Source organism: Macrobrachium nipponense, chromosome 45 (assembly GCF_015104395.2).
Source record: "Macrobrachium nipponense isolate FS-2020 chromosome 45, ASM1510439v2, whole genome shotgun sequence".
NCBI classification, from domain to species: domain Eukaryota; kingdom Metazoa; phylum Arthropoda; class Malacostraca; order Decapoda; family Palaemonidae; genus Macrobrachium; species Macrobrachium nipponense.
Genome location: NC_061105.1, coordinates 2,823,282 through 2,836,641, shown reverse-complemented (window position 1 = coordinate 2,836,641; position 13,360 = coordinate 2,823,282). Strand labels below are relative to the sequence as shown.

General features: G+C 40.3%; 1 protein-coding gene across 1 annotated transcript in view; it reads right to left on the bottom strand.

Annotated features, from left to right (window-relative positions):
* Positions 1-13,360, bottom strand: part of LOC135214277 (guanylate cyclase 32E-like) — a gene marked incomplete at its 5' end in the record, with an annotated part of 104,568 nt that overhangs the window by 17,328 nt on the left and 73,880 nt on the right. Inside the window, 4 exon segments of the mRNA XM_064248398.1 lie at positions 852-952; positions 2,506-2,683; positions 11,494-11,565; positions 11,967-12,071. Of these exon segments, the coding sequence (XP_064104468.1) occupies positions 852-952; positions 2,506-2,683; positions 11,494-11,565; positions 11,967-12,071 (456 nt within the window).

Genomic DNA, 13,360 nt, shown 5'->3' with positions numbered 1-13,360 from the left:
TGCCTCACCGTTTATGCCTTTTCTTAGATTTTCCCTTCTTTCAAGGTGGAATGAGACGGGAAATAGAGTTTCAGGCACTGGGATCCTTGAGGGTCATTCAGCGCTGGCAAGGGCTGGCCAAGGAAACTGAGAGAGGGATTGTAGGTCTGAAAGGTGTAACAGGAGGAAAACCTCAAAAAGCAGTTGCACTTTGAAATAATTGTCAGGGGTGGGTGGATGGCAAGAAAGAAGAAACATAATATGAATGAAAGTACAGTAAAAGGTCTGTTAGGGGTTGCAGCTAGGGGTCGAAGGGACGCTGCTAAAGAACCTTTTAGTAATGCCTACAGTGCACCCCGTGAGGTGCAAGGTGGAACAGAATCGAAGGTAATTAAGAAACTGGATAGGAATTTAGGCTTACAACGACGGGACTAAGGCAATAAAGACGAATTTTCTAAATTGTTAGTTTGGCCGTCATGTTAAAATGCAACTGGAGAGGATGACAGTGGTTAAAAACAACGAGTTATCATTAACAATAATGCGGATTAAGTACCTGGTGGTTAGTCAACTGCGTTTGTCCTAAGCTAATGCGGACAGGAGCATTGGCTAGTAGGCCTCATACCACCACAACCTCCTCTGACCAGGAGGAGGGGTAAGAGAAGGGGCTGGTAGAAATATTATAACAGTTATTATAATAGCCTTTTTAAATTCCATAGGGGTGAAGGTGTAAGGCACGCAACGCCACTCCTTTTGACCTTTTTGTAGCCAGAGAATCTGAGTAGGGCGGGTGGGACTATGCCTAAAAAAAAAAAAAAAAAAAAACACCGATCTCATGAAATAAAAAGTAAGAAAAAAAAAAGTCTATCACTCACCTCATACAAAATGATGGCAAAGGAGTAGACGTCCCCCTTCTGGGTACCCGCCGGAGGCGCTGAAGTGTCCCTGAGGATCTCAGGGGCGCTGTAGAGGAGGTCTGCCGGAGGAGAGGAAACAGTGAGGAAGGTTCTGAAGGAAGGGGAAAACGAAGGAATCTCTCACATATTTATTTAAGTTTTTGGAATTTGGAACGTTTATTGAAAATTTTGGAATTTGGAGCATTCACTTAAATTTTTGGAATTTGGAACGTTTATTGAAATTTTGGGAATTTGGAACGTTTATTGAATTTTTTGGAATTTGGAGCATTCACTTAAATTTTTGGAATTTGGAACGTTTATTGAAATTTTTGAAATTTGGAACGTTTATTTATTATCAATAATTTCTTTAACTTTAAAATTCATTCAAACTTTTGGAAATTAGGTAATTGAATAAAAATCTTTGGAATTTGGAAAATGTATTGAAACTTTTGGAATTTGGAAGATTCATTAAAATTTGTTTTGGAATTTGGAAAGTTTATTAAAATTTGTGGAATTTGGAAAATTTATTAAAACTTTTAAAATAAACCATGAATTGCCTCTCTTAAAATTCCTGCATCATTAACTCAACGTCAATGACCTTTTCCAGACCATTTTAAGGTTTTCCATAGACCTTTCCTATCAATCACCCCCCCCCCACACAATCAACAACAACGACAAAAAATCAGTTTGTAGGCTTACTCCCGGAGCAAGCTACGATTAACAAACAAGTAGAAGCTTCTCGAACCACGGTAAATGGAGCAAGGAATGATTTAAAAAGGAAAAAAAAAGGAGGGAGGGTTATCTGGAAGACATCAGGGAATAATTTAAAAAAAAGGGAGGGTTTCCTGGAAGACTTCCGCAGAGTAAGAGGAACACCTCGAAGCGCATAATGGAACCATTAGCTTTTATTAGTCGACCTACGTCCAAAGCTGGTGATGGGAGATGACAAGGCCTCAATCAAGGGTTGAGGGGAAGGAGAAGAAGAAGAAGAGGAGGAGGAGGAGGAGTAGGAGGAGGAAGAAGTAAGTGGTATTGCTCTGAAGACACTAACTAGCCCTCGTGAACATTCGTCAATATTAAATTGGCTGCCATCATGTTGGAAAAGGAAAAGTCGTGTCCTCTCTCTCTCTCTCTCTCTCTCTCTCTCTCTCTCTCTCTCTCTCTCTCAGCAGAAAGTTAATTAAACGTAATACACCATCGTCTGTCACAAGGACTAGACTAACAGCATTTATTGCGAGAGAGAGAGAGAGAGAGAGATTGGGGGGGGGGGGATTTAAACACTTACAGAGAGAGGAAAAAAGAGAAATTTAAAGTTACAGAGAGAGAGAGAGAGAGAGAGAGAGAGAGAGAGAGAGAGAGAGAGAGAGAAAAGGAAAAATTGACAGGATTAAATTCCACCTAGGAATTTTACCTTCCTCCCTAATCAATAAAAGAGAGAGAGAGAGAGAGAGAGAGAGAGAGAGAGAGAGAGAGAGATTTAGACACTTACAGAGAGAGAGAGAGAGAGAGAGAGAGAGAGAGAAATGTAAACACTTGCAGAGAGGAAAAAAAGAGAAATTTAAAGTTAGCAGAGAGAGAGAGAGAGAGAGAGAGAGAGAGAGAGAGAGAGAGCGAGAGAGAGAGAGAGCCGTACCGTTGCACTTCCGCTGTGTCTCCCCGGGGTCAGCCAGGGCGGTGGCCTCGGTGCCGGACTTCAATTCGTGAAGTCCGAAGTCCGTGATCTTGACGACCCACCTGGAGTCCACGAGGCAGTTGGACGTCTTCAGATTCCCGTGGGACTTGACAGCCGAGTCGTGGAGATAAACCATTCCCTGGAATGGAAATGCGAATGGGAATTATTTTCCCATGGTTAGACACACGACGATTTATGATGATTTGTGAAATTGAGATGTGATAAACCAATAAATTTTCAGACAACCATAAAGCTTTCAACCCTTCAAATTGCATCGGATTCGTCCAGATTAAAAGCGAATACCCCTCCTTCGAACCCTTCCTCCCCCTCTGTTCCCCCCCCAGCCCCCCACTGGCTTCCCCCCCGCCCCCCCCCCCTCCCACCCAAAGCCCAATACCACGTGGGGGCATTACGAAGATTAAAAAATCTCTCTGTATAAATATAAGATGTTTTAAAAGCCAGGGAGAAAATCTAGGGATGATAATAATAAGAATAATAGTCTCTACGAAGACGATCGATAAGGCTGAAGATACGAGACACATCGCACCATGTCAAGGGTTGGGGAGGAGGTTGGGGCTTGTGGGGGGAGGGGTGAGGAGAGGTTAACGTATGTTGGAGAAGTATTAAAATATTTTTTTTCTAAAGTGTAGTATTTTTTTTTACTATGGATAAGATTCAACTGAGAGAGAGAGAGAGAGAGAGAGAGACGGGCACGAAATTCACGGACTATATCCAAGTGGAGAAAAGTTTTCACGGAAAGCTTTCCTGGAGGATAAAATATTTCCTGGAAAGCTCTCCTGGTATATAAAAGCTTTCATGGAAGATAAAAGCCTTCCTGGAAAGCTTTCCTTGTCCCAGAAAGCTTTCCTCGAAGATAAGAACTTTCCTGGAAAGCTTTCCTTTTCTTGGAAAACTTTCCTTTTCTTGGAAAGCTTTCCTGGAAGATAAAAGCTTGCCTAGAAAGCTTTCCTTTTCCTGGAAAGCTCTCCTGGAACATAAAGATTTCCTGAAAGATAAAAGATTTCCTGGAAGACAGAAGCTTTCCTTTTCCTGGAAAGCTTTCCTGGAAGATAAAATCTTTCCTGGAAAGCTTTCCTTTTCCTGGAAAACTTTCCTGGATGAAAAAAGCTTTCCTGGAAAGCTTTCCTCTTCCTGGAAAACTTTCATGGAAGAAAAAAGCTTGCCTGGAAAGCTCTCCTGGAAGATAAATCTTTCCTGGAAAATAAAAGCGTTCTTGGAAAGCTTTCCTGGAAGATAGAAGCTTTCCTTTTTTCTGGAAAGCTTTCCTTTTCCTGGAAACCTTTCCTGTAAGTTGAAAAGCTTGCCTGGAAGGCTTTCTTTCTCCTGGAAAGCTTATAGCCTGCTCTATCCTCATCACCATATCCGAGACACCTCTTTTGACTTAATTCGAGTTCCAGACAGGTTTATACGCCAGGTGTTGCGGCCTTAGGGGGATATTGCAGAACTAAGTCTCAATTATTACAGGAAATCTTGACTATCTCTCTCTCTCTCTCTCTCTCTCTCTCTCTCTCTCTCTCTTCACTCTCTTTCTCTTTCTTTCACTTTTTTTTATTCTAAAATATAAGGAAATTCTCTATCTATCTATCTCTCTGTCACTTTTACTCTTACTTATTCCAAGACAAGGAAATTCCTTCTCTCTGTTCCTCAATCTTTCTCTCTCTCTCTCTCTCTTTTCTCTCACTCACTCACTTTCACTCTTACTTATTCCAAGACATAAAGAAATTTTCTCTCTCTCTCTCTCTCTCTCTCTTTCTCTCTCACTCACTCACTTTCACTCTTACTTATTCCAAGACATAAGGAAATTCTCTCTCTCTCTCTCTCTCTCTCTCTCTCTCTACTTACTCTAAGATAGTAATTTCTCTCTCTCTCTATCATTATTACTTACTCTAAGACAAGGAAATTCTCTCTCTCTTTCTCTCTCTATTTCACTATTTCTTATTCGAAGATATAAGTAAATTCTCTCTCTGTCTCTCTGTCTCTCCCTCTCTCTCTCTCTCTTTCTCTAATTATTACTTACTCTAAGACACAATGGAAATTCTCTCTCTCTCTCTCTCTCTCTTACTTATTCCAAGACAAGGAATTTCTCTCTTTCTCTCTCTCTCACTCTCTCTCTCTTTGATTTACTTTCTCTTAAAGATATAAGTAAATTAATCTCTCTCTCTCCTCTCTCCTCTCTTTTCTCTCTCTCGCCCTATCGGTCTCTCTCTCTCTCTCTCTCTCTCCCCTCTCTCCTCATCTCTTTCATTCTACTACTACTAAGACAAATGGAAATTCTCTCTCTCTTCTCTCTCTCCGTCTCGTCTCTCTCTCTCTCTCTCCCTCCTTCCCTTCCTCCTTTTTATTATTACTTACTCTAAAGGAAACAAAATGGAAATTCTCTCTCTCTCTCTCTCTCTCTCTCTCTCTCTCTCTCTCTCTCTCTCTCATCCTCTTAAATAGCTTGTACCCAATTAAACGTCGTGAAAGGGATTAGGGCAGATCCGCCCCAGGAGGGGAATTCTACGACGGCAATCATCCAACGATTTGTAAATCTCCCACGAGTCCTTTTCTCGTCGTCAGTAAGTGGATTTGTCAGCAGTGGCTTTTGTAATTCTTTTTTTTTAAAGTGGGTTAAAAAAAATTATTTTTTTTCAATATTTACAAAAAGAATACACTTACCTGTGTTTCTATACAGCTGTCAAAATGATATTGGAAGTCATAACACCGCATTTTTTTTTTTCAGATTATGTTGCTTTCAGCTGAATTATATCACACTTTAATTCAATGTCATTTAAGCTTAACGGGCTGGCGGCCTTTTAGAGTTCAGAGTTCAACTGCTTAAACACTCAATTTGGCGTGTTAAGTGTCTTCTAATCTTAATGTTGGAGGAAAGAATATATACATAATGTAACCCAATAGGCACGAAGGAACACGTGCTTGAGAATATCCTTAAATCCACGGCAGAATGGGAAGTGAAACAGGGACTTGGAACAAGTATACTTTTGTAGTATATTCCACATTTTCTATATATATATATATATATATATATATATATATAATATATATATATATATATATATATATATATATATACTTCCTGACTCTGCAAAGCCTACGTGCGGGATCTCATTAAAAAAACATATACGTCTACAAAGCAGACGTGTGTTAGCAGTATTCAAAAGAACGCGAAACTCGACAAAGCCCCAAACTCTTTATGGCAACAGAGAACAGCTCTTAAGGGCGGAATATATATATATATTAGAATGAAACATTCTTTCATTTGTCAGACGAACAAACATGCAGACGTTCGGGACATGGATTTAAAAGAGGAGGAGGAGGAGGAGGAGGAAGAGGAGGAGGAGGAGGACGACGACGACGACGACGACGACGAGGACAAGTAGAGGAGGAGGGAGAGGAGGAGGAGGAGGAGGAGGGGAGGAGGAGGAGAAGGAGAAGGAGGAGGAGGAGGAAAGGAGATGCTCTTTTCTGCGAGGAGGAACTAAAAAATAATACTCTTTCCTTTGTCAGACAAACAGACAGACAAGACAGACAGAAGTTCGGGACATGGATTGTTCTTCACAAGAAGAGGAGAAGGAGAAGGAGGAGGGAGAGGAGGAGGGGGAGGGGGAGTAGAGGGAGGAGGATGAGGAGAGATGCTCTTTTATTCGAAGAGGAACTTAAAAAAAATAATGAAGACGGGAAACCTCCCTTCTTCAAAGATCCAGGAAAATCATTTCGCATCAATGCGCGTAGTCAAGACTCCCCCTGGGCGGGTTAGGGGGGGGGGGGGGGGGGGGGCGCTACCTGTCCTGGTCGTCTCCCCCTCGTCAAGACGAATGCCCCCAAAGGGCTCCAAAGCAGCGTTAGAGTAAAAAAGAAATAAATAAAGAAAGTAATAGATAAAAAGGAAGAAATGAAAAGAAATGTGGAGGTACTACATTCTGATAGAGTGTCCCCCACCATTCTTCAGCCTTTACAGAAAAAGTAACAACAGTCCCCAGGCTACCATTAGTTTACAGGAACTAGATTCTTTGTAGATTTCCTCCCTCACCCCCCCCCCCCCCCCACCTCTCTCTCTGTCTCTGTCTCTGTCTTCTGTCTCTTAGGGGAAGAAATATCAAAATAAATTGGATGACAAGGTCTGACATCCGCAGACATTTTCTTCTAGAAGCATCGTTTGGAGAATAAGTAACATTCAGTGGGATTCTTTGATTCTCTCTCTCTCTCTCTCTCTCTCTCTCTCTCTCTCTCTCTGTAGTCTTCATGTATTGATAAAATAGAAAAACCTTAAAGGAAAGATAATGCAAGCTTTGTTCTCTCTCTCTCTCTCTCTCTCTCTCTCTCTCTAGTCTTCATGTAATGATAAAATTTTAAAAAAATTAAAGAAAAATAATGCAAGCCTTGTTCTCTCTCTCCCTCTCTCTCTCTCTCCTCTCAATCTCTCTCTCTCTCTCTCTCTCTCTCTCCTTTCTCTCTGTAGTCTTCATGTGATGATAAAATTAAAAAACCTTAGAGAAAAGATAGTGCAAGCCTTATTCTATCTCTCTCTCTCTCTCTCTCTCTCTCTCTCTCTCTCTCTCTCTCTCTCTCTCTCTAGTCTTCATGTAATAATAAAATTTAAAAAAAATTAAAGAAAAAATAATGAAACCCTTGTTCTCTGCCTGTCTGTCAGTCTAGACTGTCTGTCTCTCTTTCTCTGTCTGTCTGTCTGTCTCTCTCTCTCTCTCTCTTTCTCTCTCTCTCTCTCTCTCTCTCTGTAGTCTTCATGTAATGATAAAACAAAAAAAAAAAAAAAAAAAAATAATGCAAGCCTTGTTCTCTCTCTCTCTCTCTCTCTCTCTCTCTCTCTCCCTGGCCTACCACTCCCGTCAAGTTTCAGCAAGACGGCTATAAACATCTGGTGTGACCTTACCTTACAGACCTTACATCTTGTTCGGGTTGCCCCAGGTCCCTCAATGTGAGGCACCTCTAATGTCTACCAGAGAGTTGCTAATGCATCTTCCGGTATATTTTGCATCTTCCAGTCTTGGATGGTCTGGGATGCAGCTTAGATATTTGTCGAGCCTTTTCTTAAACATCTACGCTCATTCCTGATATATTCCTCAGATGAGCTGGCAACGCATTGAATAGACGCTGCATTGTCGATGCTGGTGCGTAGTGGATTAATGTCCTGTGTGATATTTTTAGCTCCATGATGTTTTCGGTAATTCCTTCTATCTGTTTCCATGCCTGAATTATCATGTAGCGTTCTCTTCTCCTTTCTAGACTATATAATTTCAAAGATTGAAGTCTTTCCCAGTAATCAAGATCCTTAACTTCTTCTATTCTAGCTGTAAAGGACCTTTGTACACTTTCTATTTGTGCAATATCCTTTTGATAGTGTGGGTTCCATATCATATTGCAATATTCAAGTGGACTACGAACATACGTTTTATAAACCACAATCATATGTTCAGCTTTTCTTGTTTTGAAGTGCCGTGACAACATTCCCCTTTTTGCTTTACATTTTGCCAATAGAATTGCTATTTGATCATTGCATAACATGTTCCTATTCAACATCACACCAAGGTCTTTAACTGCTTCCTTATTTGTGATTGTTTCATTATTAGGTCCCCTATATGCCTATAGCTTTCCTTTTCTGTCTATATAATTTATTGATTCAAATTTATCAGAGTTAAATACCATCCTATTTACCTCTGCCCAATCATATACTTTGTTAAGGTCTCTTTGTAGCGCGTTCCTATCTTCATCACAAGTAATTTCTCTACTTATTCTTGTGTCATCGGCGAAACTACTCACTGCCGAGTCCTTAACATTATTGTCTATGTCTGCAATCATAATAACAAACAGTAATGCAGGTAACACCATTCCTTGTGGCACACCGGATATTACCTTAGCTTCATCCAATTTCTCATCGTTTGCAATAACTATGTTTTCTGTTGTGTAAAAATTCTTTTAACCATATTCCTACTTTGTCCACTATATTATGTTTTCTAATTTTCTTTGCTAATATATTATGATCTACCTTATCAAAAGCTTTTGCAAAGTCTAGATAAACCCCATCTGTTTCATTTCCATTTTTCATATTTTTTTATATGTTCTCACGGTGGACTAACAGTTGGGTTTGTGTACTTTTTCCGGGTACAAAACCTAAGTGACGTTAGACTCACAGGCCTATAATTACTTCCCTCTAGTCTTGGTCCACTTTTAAAAGTAGGGGTAATATATGCTAATTTGTGCTCATCATAAATCTTGCTTGTATCTACACTTTTTCTTAATAATATTGCAAGTGGCTTTGCGATAGAATGAACTACTTTTTTTAAACAAAATAGTAGGGACACCATCAGGCCCAGCTGCAGCTCCATTTTTAATTTCATTATCAGCTTCATTAATATCTATGTCCGATAAATATTCACTATTTTCATCCCTTATTTCTGTATTATTATCTTCATTATCAATTCTATGGGTGAATTCTCTCTTATATCTTTCTGCCAATATGTTGTATATTTCCTTTTTTTCATTCGTTAATCTCCCTTCAATTCTTAGAGGGCCTATTTCTATTCTTCTTTTATTCATCTTTTTCGCATAAGAGTACAATAGTTTGGGGTATTGCTTGATATTTACCAGGGTTTTTTCTTCCAAGTCCCGTTTTTAATTTTCTTTAGATTGCATAATCTTCGGTTCTGCATTTTCTATCTTACTTTTTAGTTCCATCACTTTCCATGCATTTTTTTTTATTTTGCAAGACCTTTTTTCCACTTTCTGATTTTCTGGAACAAGATCCTTCTGTCTCTTGGTATGCATGACTGATGTTTACTTTTCTTATATATTTATCCACTATTTTCTCTAATATTTTATATAATATATCTGTATTTACTTGTATATCATCACTTACGAAAATGTTATCCCCAATCTTTGTTTAAACCTTCATTTATTTCTGACCATTTTATATTTTTACTGTAGAAATTGTATTTTCCATATCCTTCCCACTTTTTCATATCTTGCTTATCTCTGTTTTCACTTGCTTTGGAATGGACTGTTAATTCTATGACATTACGGTCTGAAATACTCGCATTATAAACTATTATTTCTTTAACATAATTCACCTCGTTCACAAATACTAGGTCTAAAGGATTTTCCTTTCTTGTTGGCAGGTGATTTAGTTGTTGAATGTTGTATTCTAGTAGCATATCTAATAGCTTTCCGAATTGCCTCTTATCTTCTGCACTACTATTACTCTCTTTTTTATATGTATAAATACAACCACAATCTCCTATTCTTTCTTTCCATTCTACGAAAGGAAAGTTAAAGTCTCCGGATAGGAGATTAGTCCAGTCCTTGCGATTTCTACATATATCATCTAATTTTTCTATTATTGTGTCAAACTCTTTAGTATTAGGGGGTCTACAATATACTATGTTCATTAATTTTCAGATTCAAATTCTACCGCCTATTAGTTCACCATTCTGAGTTACTATATTTCTCATATATTTTTCCTTGTTTTTGGTCTTTCTCATATATCGCGGTTCCCCCTTGATTCCTATTTTTTCTATCTATCTATAAGTTTGGAACCCTTTTATTTGATCATCATTCCCAGTCTCTTGGGAATACCAGGTTTCACTTATATTTATTATAACTATTTTCTTTTCAATTTGGGTTAGTTCTTCTAAGAACTCTATTTTTGCCTTTTTTTGATTTTACTTCGTAACTAAACCCTAAAAAACCCGCGCATTCATCACTATGATGGTTTGCGTGTTATCTCTTCATTTAATGTGGGTAATAATAAGGATTTCCCTATGTCTCTTTCCTGTTCTGGTATGTTGTTCTTTTCTTCATTTCCAGAAATTCTGACATTAAAAAATCCAACTTTTCCAAAATATTTGATCTTCCTTCATCATAATTATTGATTTTGTATCTGAACTGGGCTGAGAGAGAGAGAGAGAGAGAGAAATACCCACAGCTCGCCTATCGTGGAGGAAACAAATAAAACGGGAAAAATTGAAAGAGAAGAAGAGAAGAAGAAGAAGAAGAACCAAGAAGAAGAAGAACAAGAAGAAGAAGAAGACAGTACGATTAGGTGGGGTGTGGGGGGGCGGGGGGTGGGGTGGGGAGGAGGTCTTGGGACTAAGCAAAGGTCATCCTGCCTCTCTCTCTCTTTCTCCTTCTTCAGTGATGAATTGAAGACTTCGAGATGAACTCTCTCTCTCTCTCTCTCTCTCTCTCTCTCTCTCTCTCTCTCTCTCTCTTGGGCTTTATGTGCGCCCACACGTATACACAAACAAGTATACATACATACACAACACACACATAATATACAGATATGCATGTATACATATATCCTTTCTCTTACAAACCAGATGCCAGATTTCCAAGCAAGTCTTCAGGGAACTGTTAAACAGGCCTATTCGTCCCTCCACGCTGGCTAGGGGAAACTAGTAACATTAATTGAACACAGGTACTACACATTCACGGTATTGACCCCTTTATGTATCCATCCATCCATCTACTCTCCGAGGTGCTATAGTAGATTCACACCAACCGCGCATTTGATGTCTAGGTCAGTCCCTTACGACGCTCCTGATTGGCTGTCGATAAGCCAGTCACAGGACTGGACACTCAGTCTCTCTCGAGAGTTCACATGGGTAGGATCTATGTTCCACCACCTCTCCTGAGGGATACTTTTGAAAGACGTATATACCTCTGGAGAGATGGAACATGCACCCTGCCCGTGTGAACTCTCTCGAGCGAGTGAGAGTGTCCAGCCCTGTGACTGGCTTATCAACAGCCAATCACGAGCGTCATAAGGGACGGGCCTAGACATCAAATGCATGGTTGGTGTGAATCTACTATAGCTTTTCTAGCACTGAACACGGCGGAAGCTCGATGGAAAACTCCGTGTTTAGCAGTACTAGACCGTCCCTAGACGACAACTTTCCCCACTCCTCTCACCTGCACGATATCGCCCACTAAGGACGCGATGAACATGCTGTCCAACTTGACGTCTTCGTTCTCCAGGATGTCCTGCGGGGGAGAGATTAACGTGAAAGACGCTGTTTTGACCTCGATGGATAAATATACATATACACATATTTACGAGTATGTACATATACGTAAGTTGTGTGTATCAATATGGGAAGATGTGATAACTCAATAGGGGGCCTGGTGGGCACCTAGGGACTCTGTAAAGCCGACATCAAGACGATCAGGCGCTCGAGAGAAAAAAATAATGAGAGAGGCATCCCCAAGGGGTCCTTTCTATCCCCTCAAATATTTACTCGTCTGATCTAACACCCCAAAAATTTAAAGACTTGTTGTTTGTTGAGAGACTCACGTTTAAATATTCAAAAAAAACTTTTATCTGTAACTAAATCTTATTAAAACACCCCCTCACCCCATTTTTCGGGGGTAATGTTACTACTTACCTTCAGCGATCCTCTCGAACAGTACTCCGTCACAATGCAGACGTTGGGGGCATCCACGCATGCGCCGATGAAGCCCAATAGGTTGTCGTGGCGTAGATCCCGCATCTGTGGGGGTGGGGGGAGCAGAGAACGGAATGTGAATTAATGTAAGACGAAAAAAAACATTGGCTACATGAGAGAGAGAGAGAGAGAGAGCGAAGGAGAGAGAGAGAGAGAGAGAGAGAGAGAGAGAGAGAGAGATGCTGCTTTCCGCACAGGTATTTGAGAGAGAGAGAGAGAGAGAGAGAGAGAGAGAGAGAGAGAGAGAGAGAGAAAGGTATGGAACGAAAATGATACAATAAGAAGCAGCATTCAATTCCAGACAGGACCAGGAAAAACAGGAGCAGAGAGAGAGAGAGAGAGAGAGAGAGAGAAGAGAGAGAGAAAAAACACAACCCTAATGAGATCCAACTTTTCCTTCGGAGCTGATAAGGTAATGGGAACCTGATAGCTCAAGTTCGCCTCTGCTTAATACATATACATACACACATACATACATACATACATACATACATACATACATGCATACATACATACAGTAATATCACCTATCTGTGACCGATATCAACCAAATTTTTACCACGTACAGGTGCTCAATCAGTGCACCTTTTCTGCGAATTTCACCTCAATTGGTTCATCTGTTCGTGATAATATAGAATAGAATAGAATACAGGATTTTGGCCACAGGCCAAAGACTGGGAACGACGAGGTCATTCACTCTGAAAAAGGTGTTACGCGTCGATTTTAAAGATACAGGAATTTCTGGATAGGGTAGATATTAATTATTCATGGTGAAAAATGAATAATGTGCATTTGAAACGTCACAGAACAATTATTTATAATGAAATATAACTTATTTATTGCAATTTTCGTTGGTGAAACAACGTGCTATTTGACCATAGATTTTAAACACGTGCCCCAAGTAAGCTAGAGGTTGGATCGCGCCTTGTTTAATTGATCAGAACACTGATTTAGCTTTCACCCACTATTTAAAAAAAAATTTGTTTATTCGGATGTATGATAATTTATTAATAAGCGCCGTCATTACGTCCTTTTATATTCCAACGCGACTTGCTCAAAAAAGAAAAAAAAAGGGGGGGGGGGCGGGGTGGCGGAAGGGGGGGCGGGGGGGGGCAGGTTATTATGGACCGTCACCCCATTGCGGGGGGAAAACGAGACTTCCAGTAAAAAGATCTTCTCGCTAAAAGGAAAAAAAGCGTTGTTGAGTGGGGGGGGGGGGGGGGGGGGGCGAGCGGGCCGGGGGGGGGGGGGGCGGGGGGGGGGGGGGTGGAGCGGGGGGGGGGCGTATTTCAGACCGTCACCTCATTTCGGGAAACGATACCCTCCGTATAAAA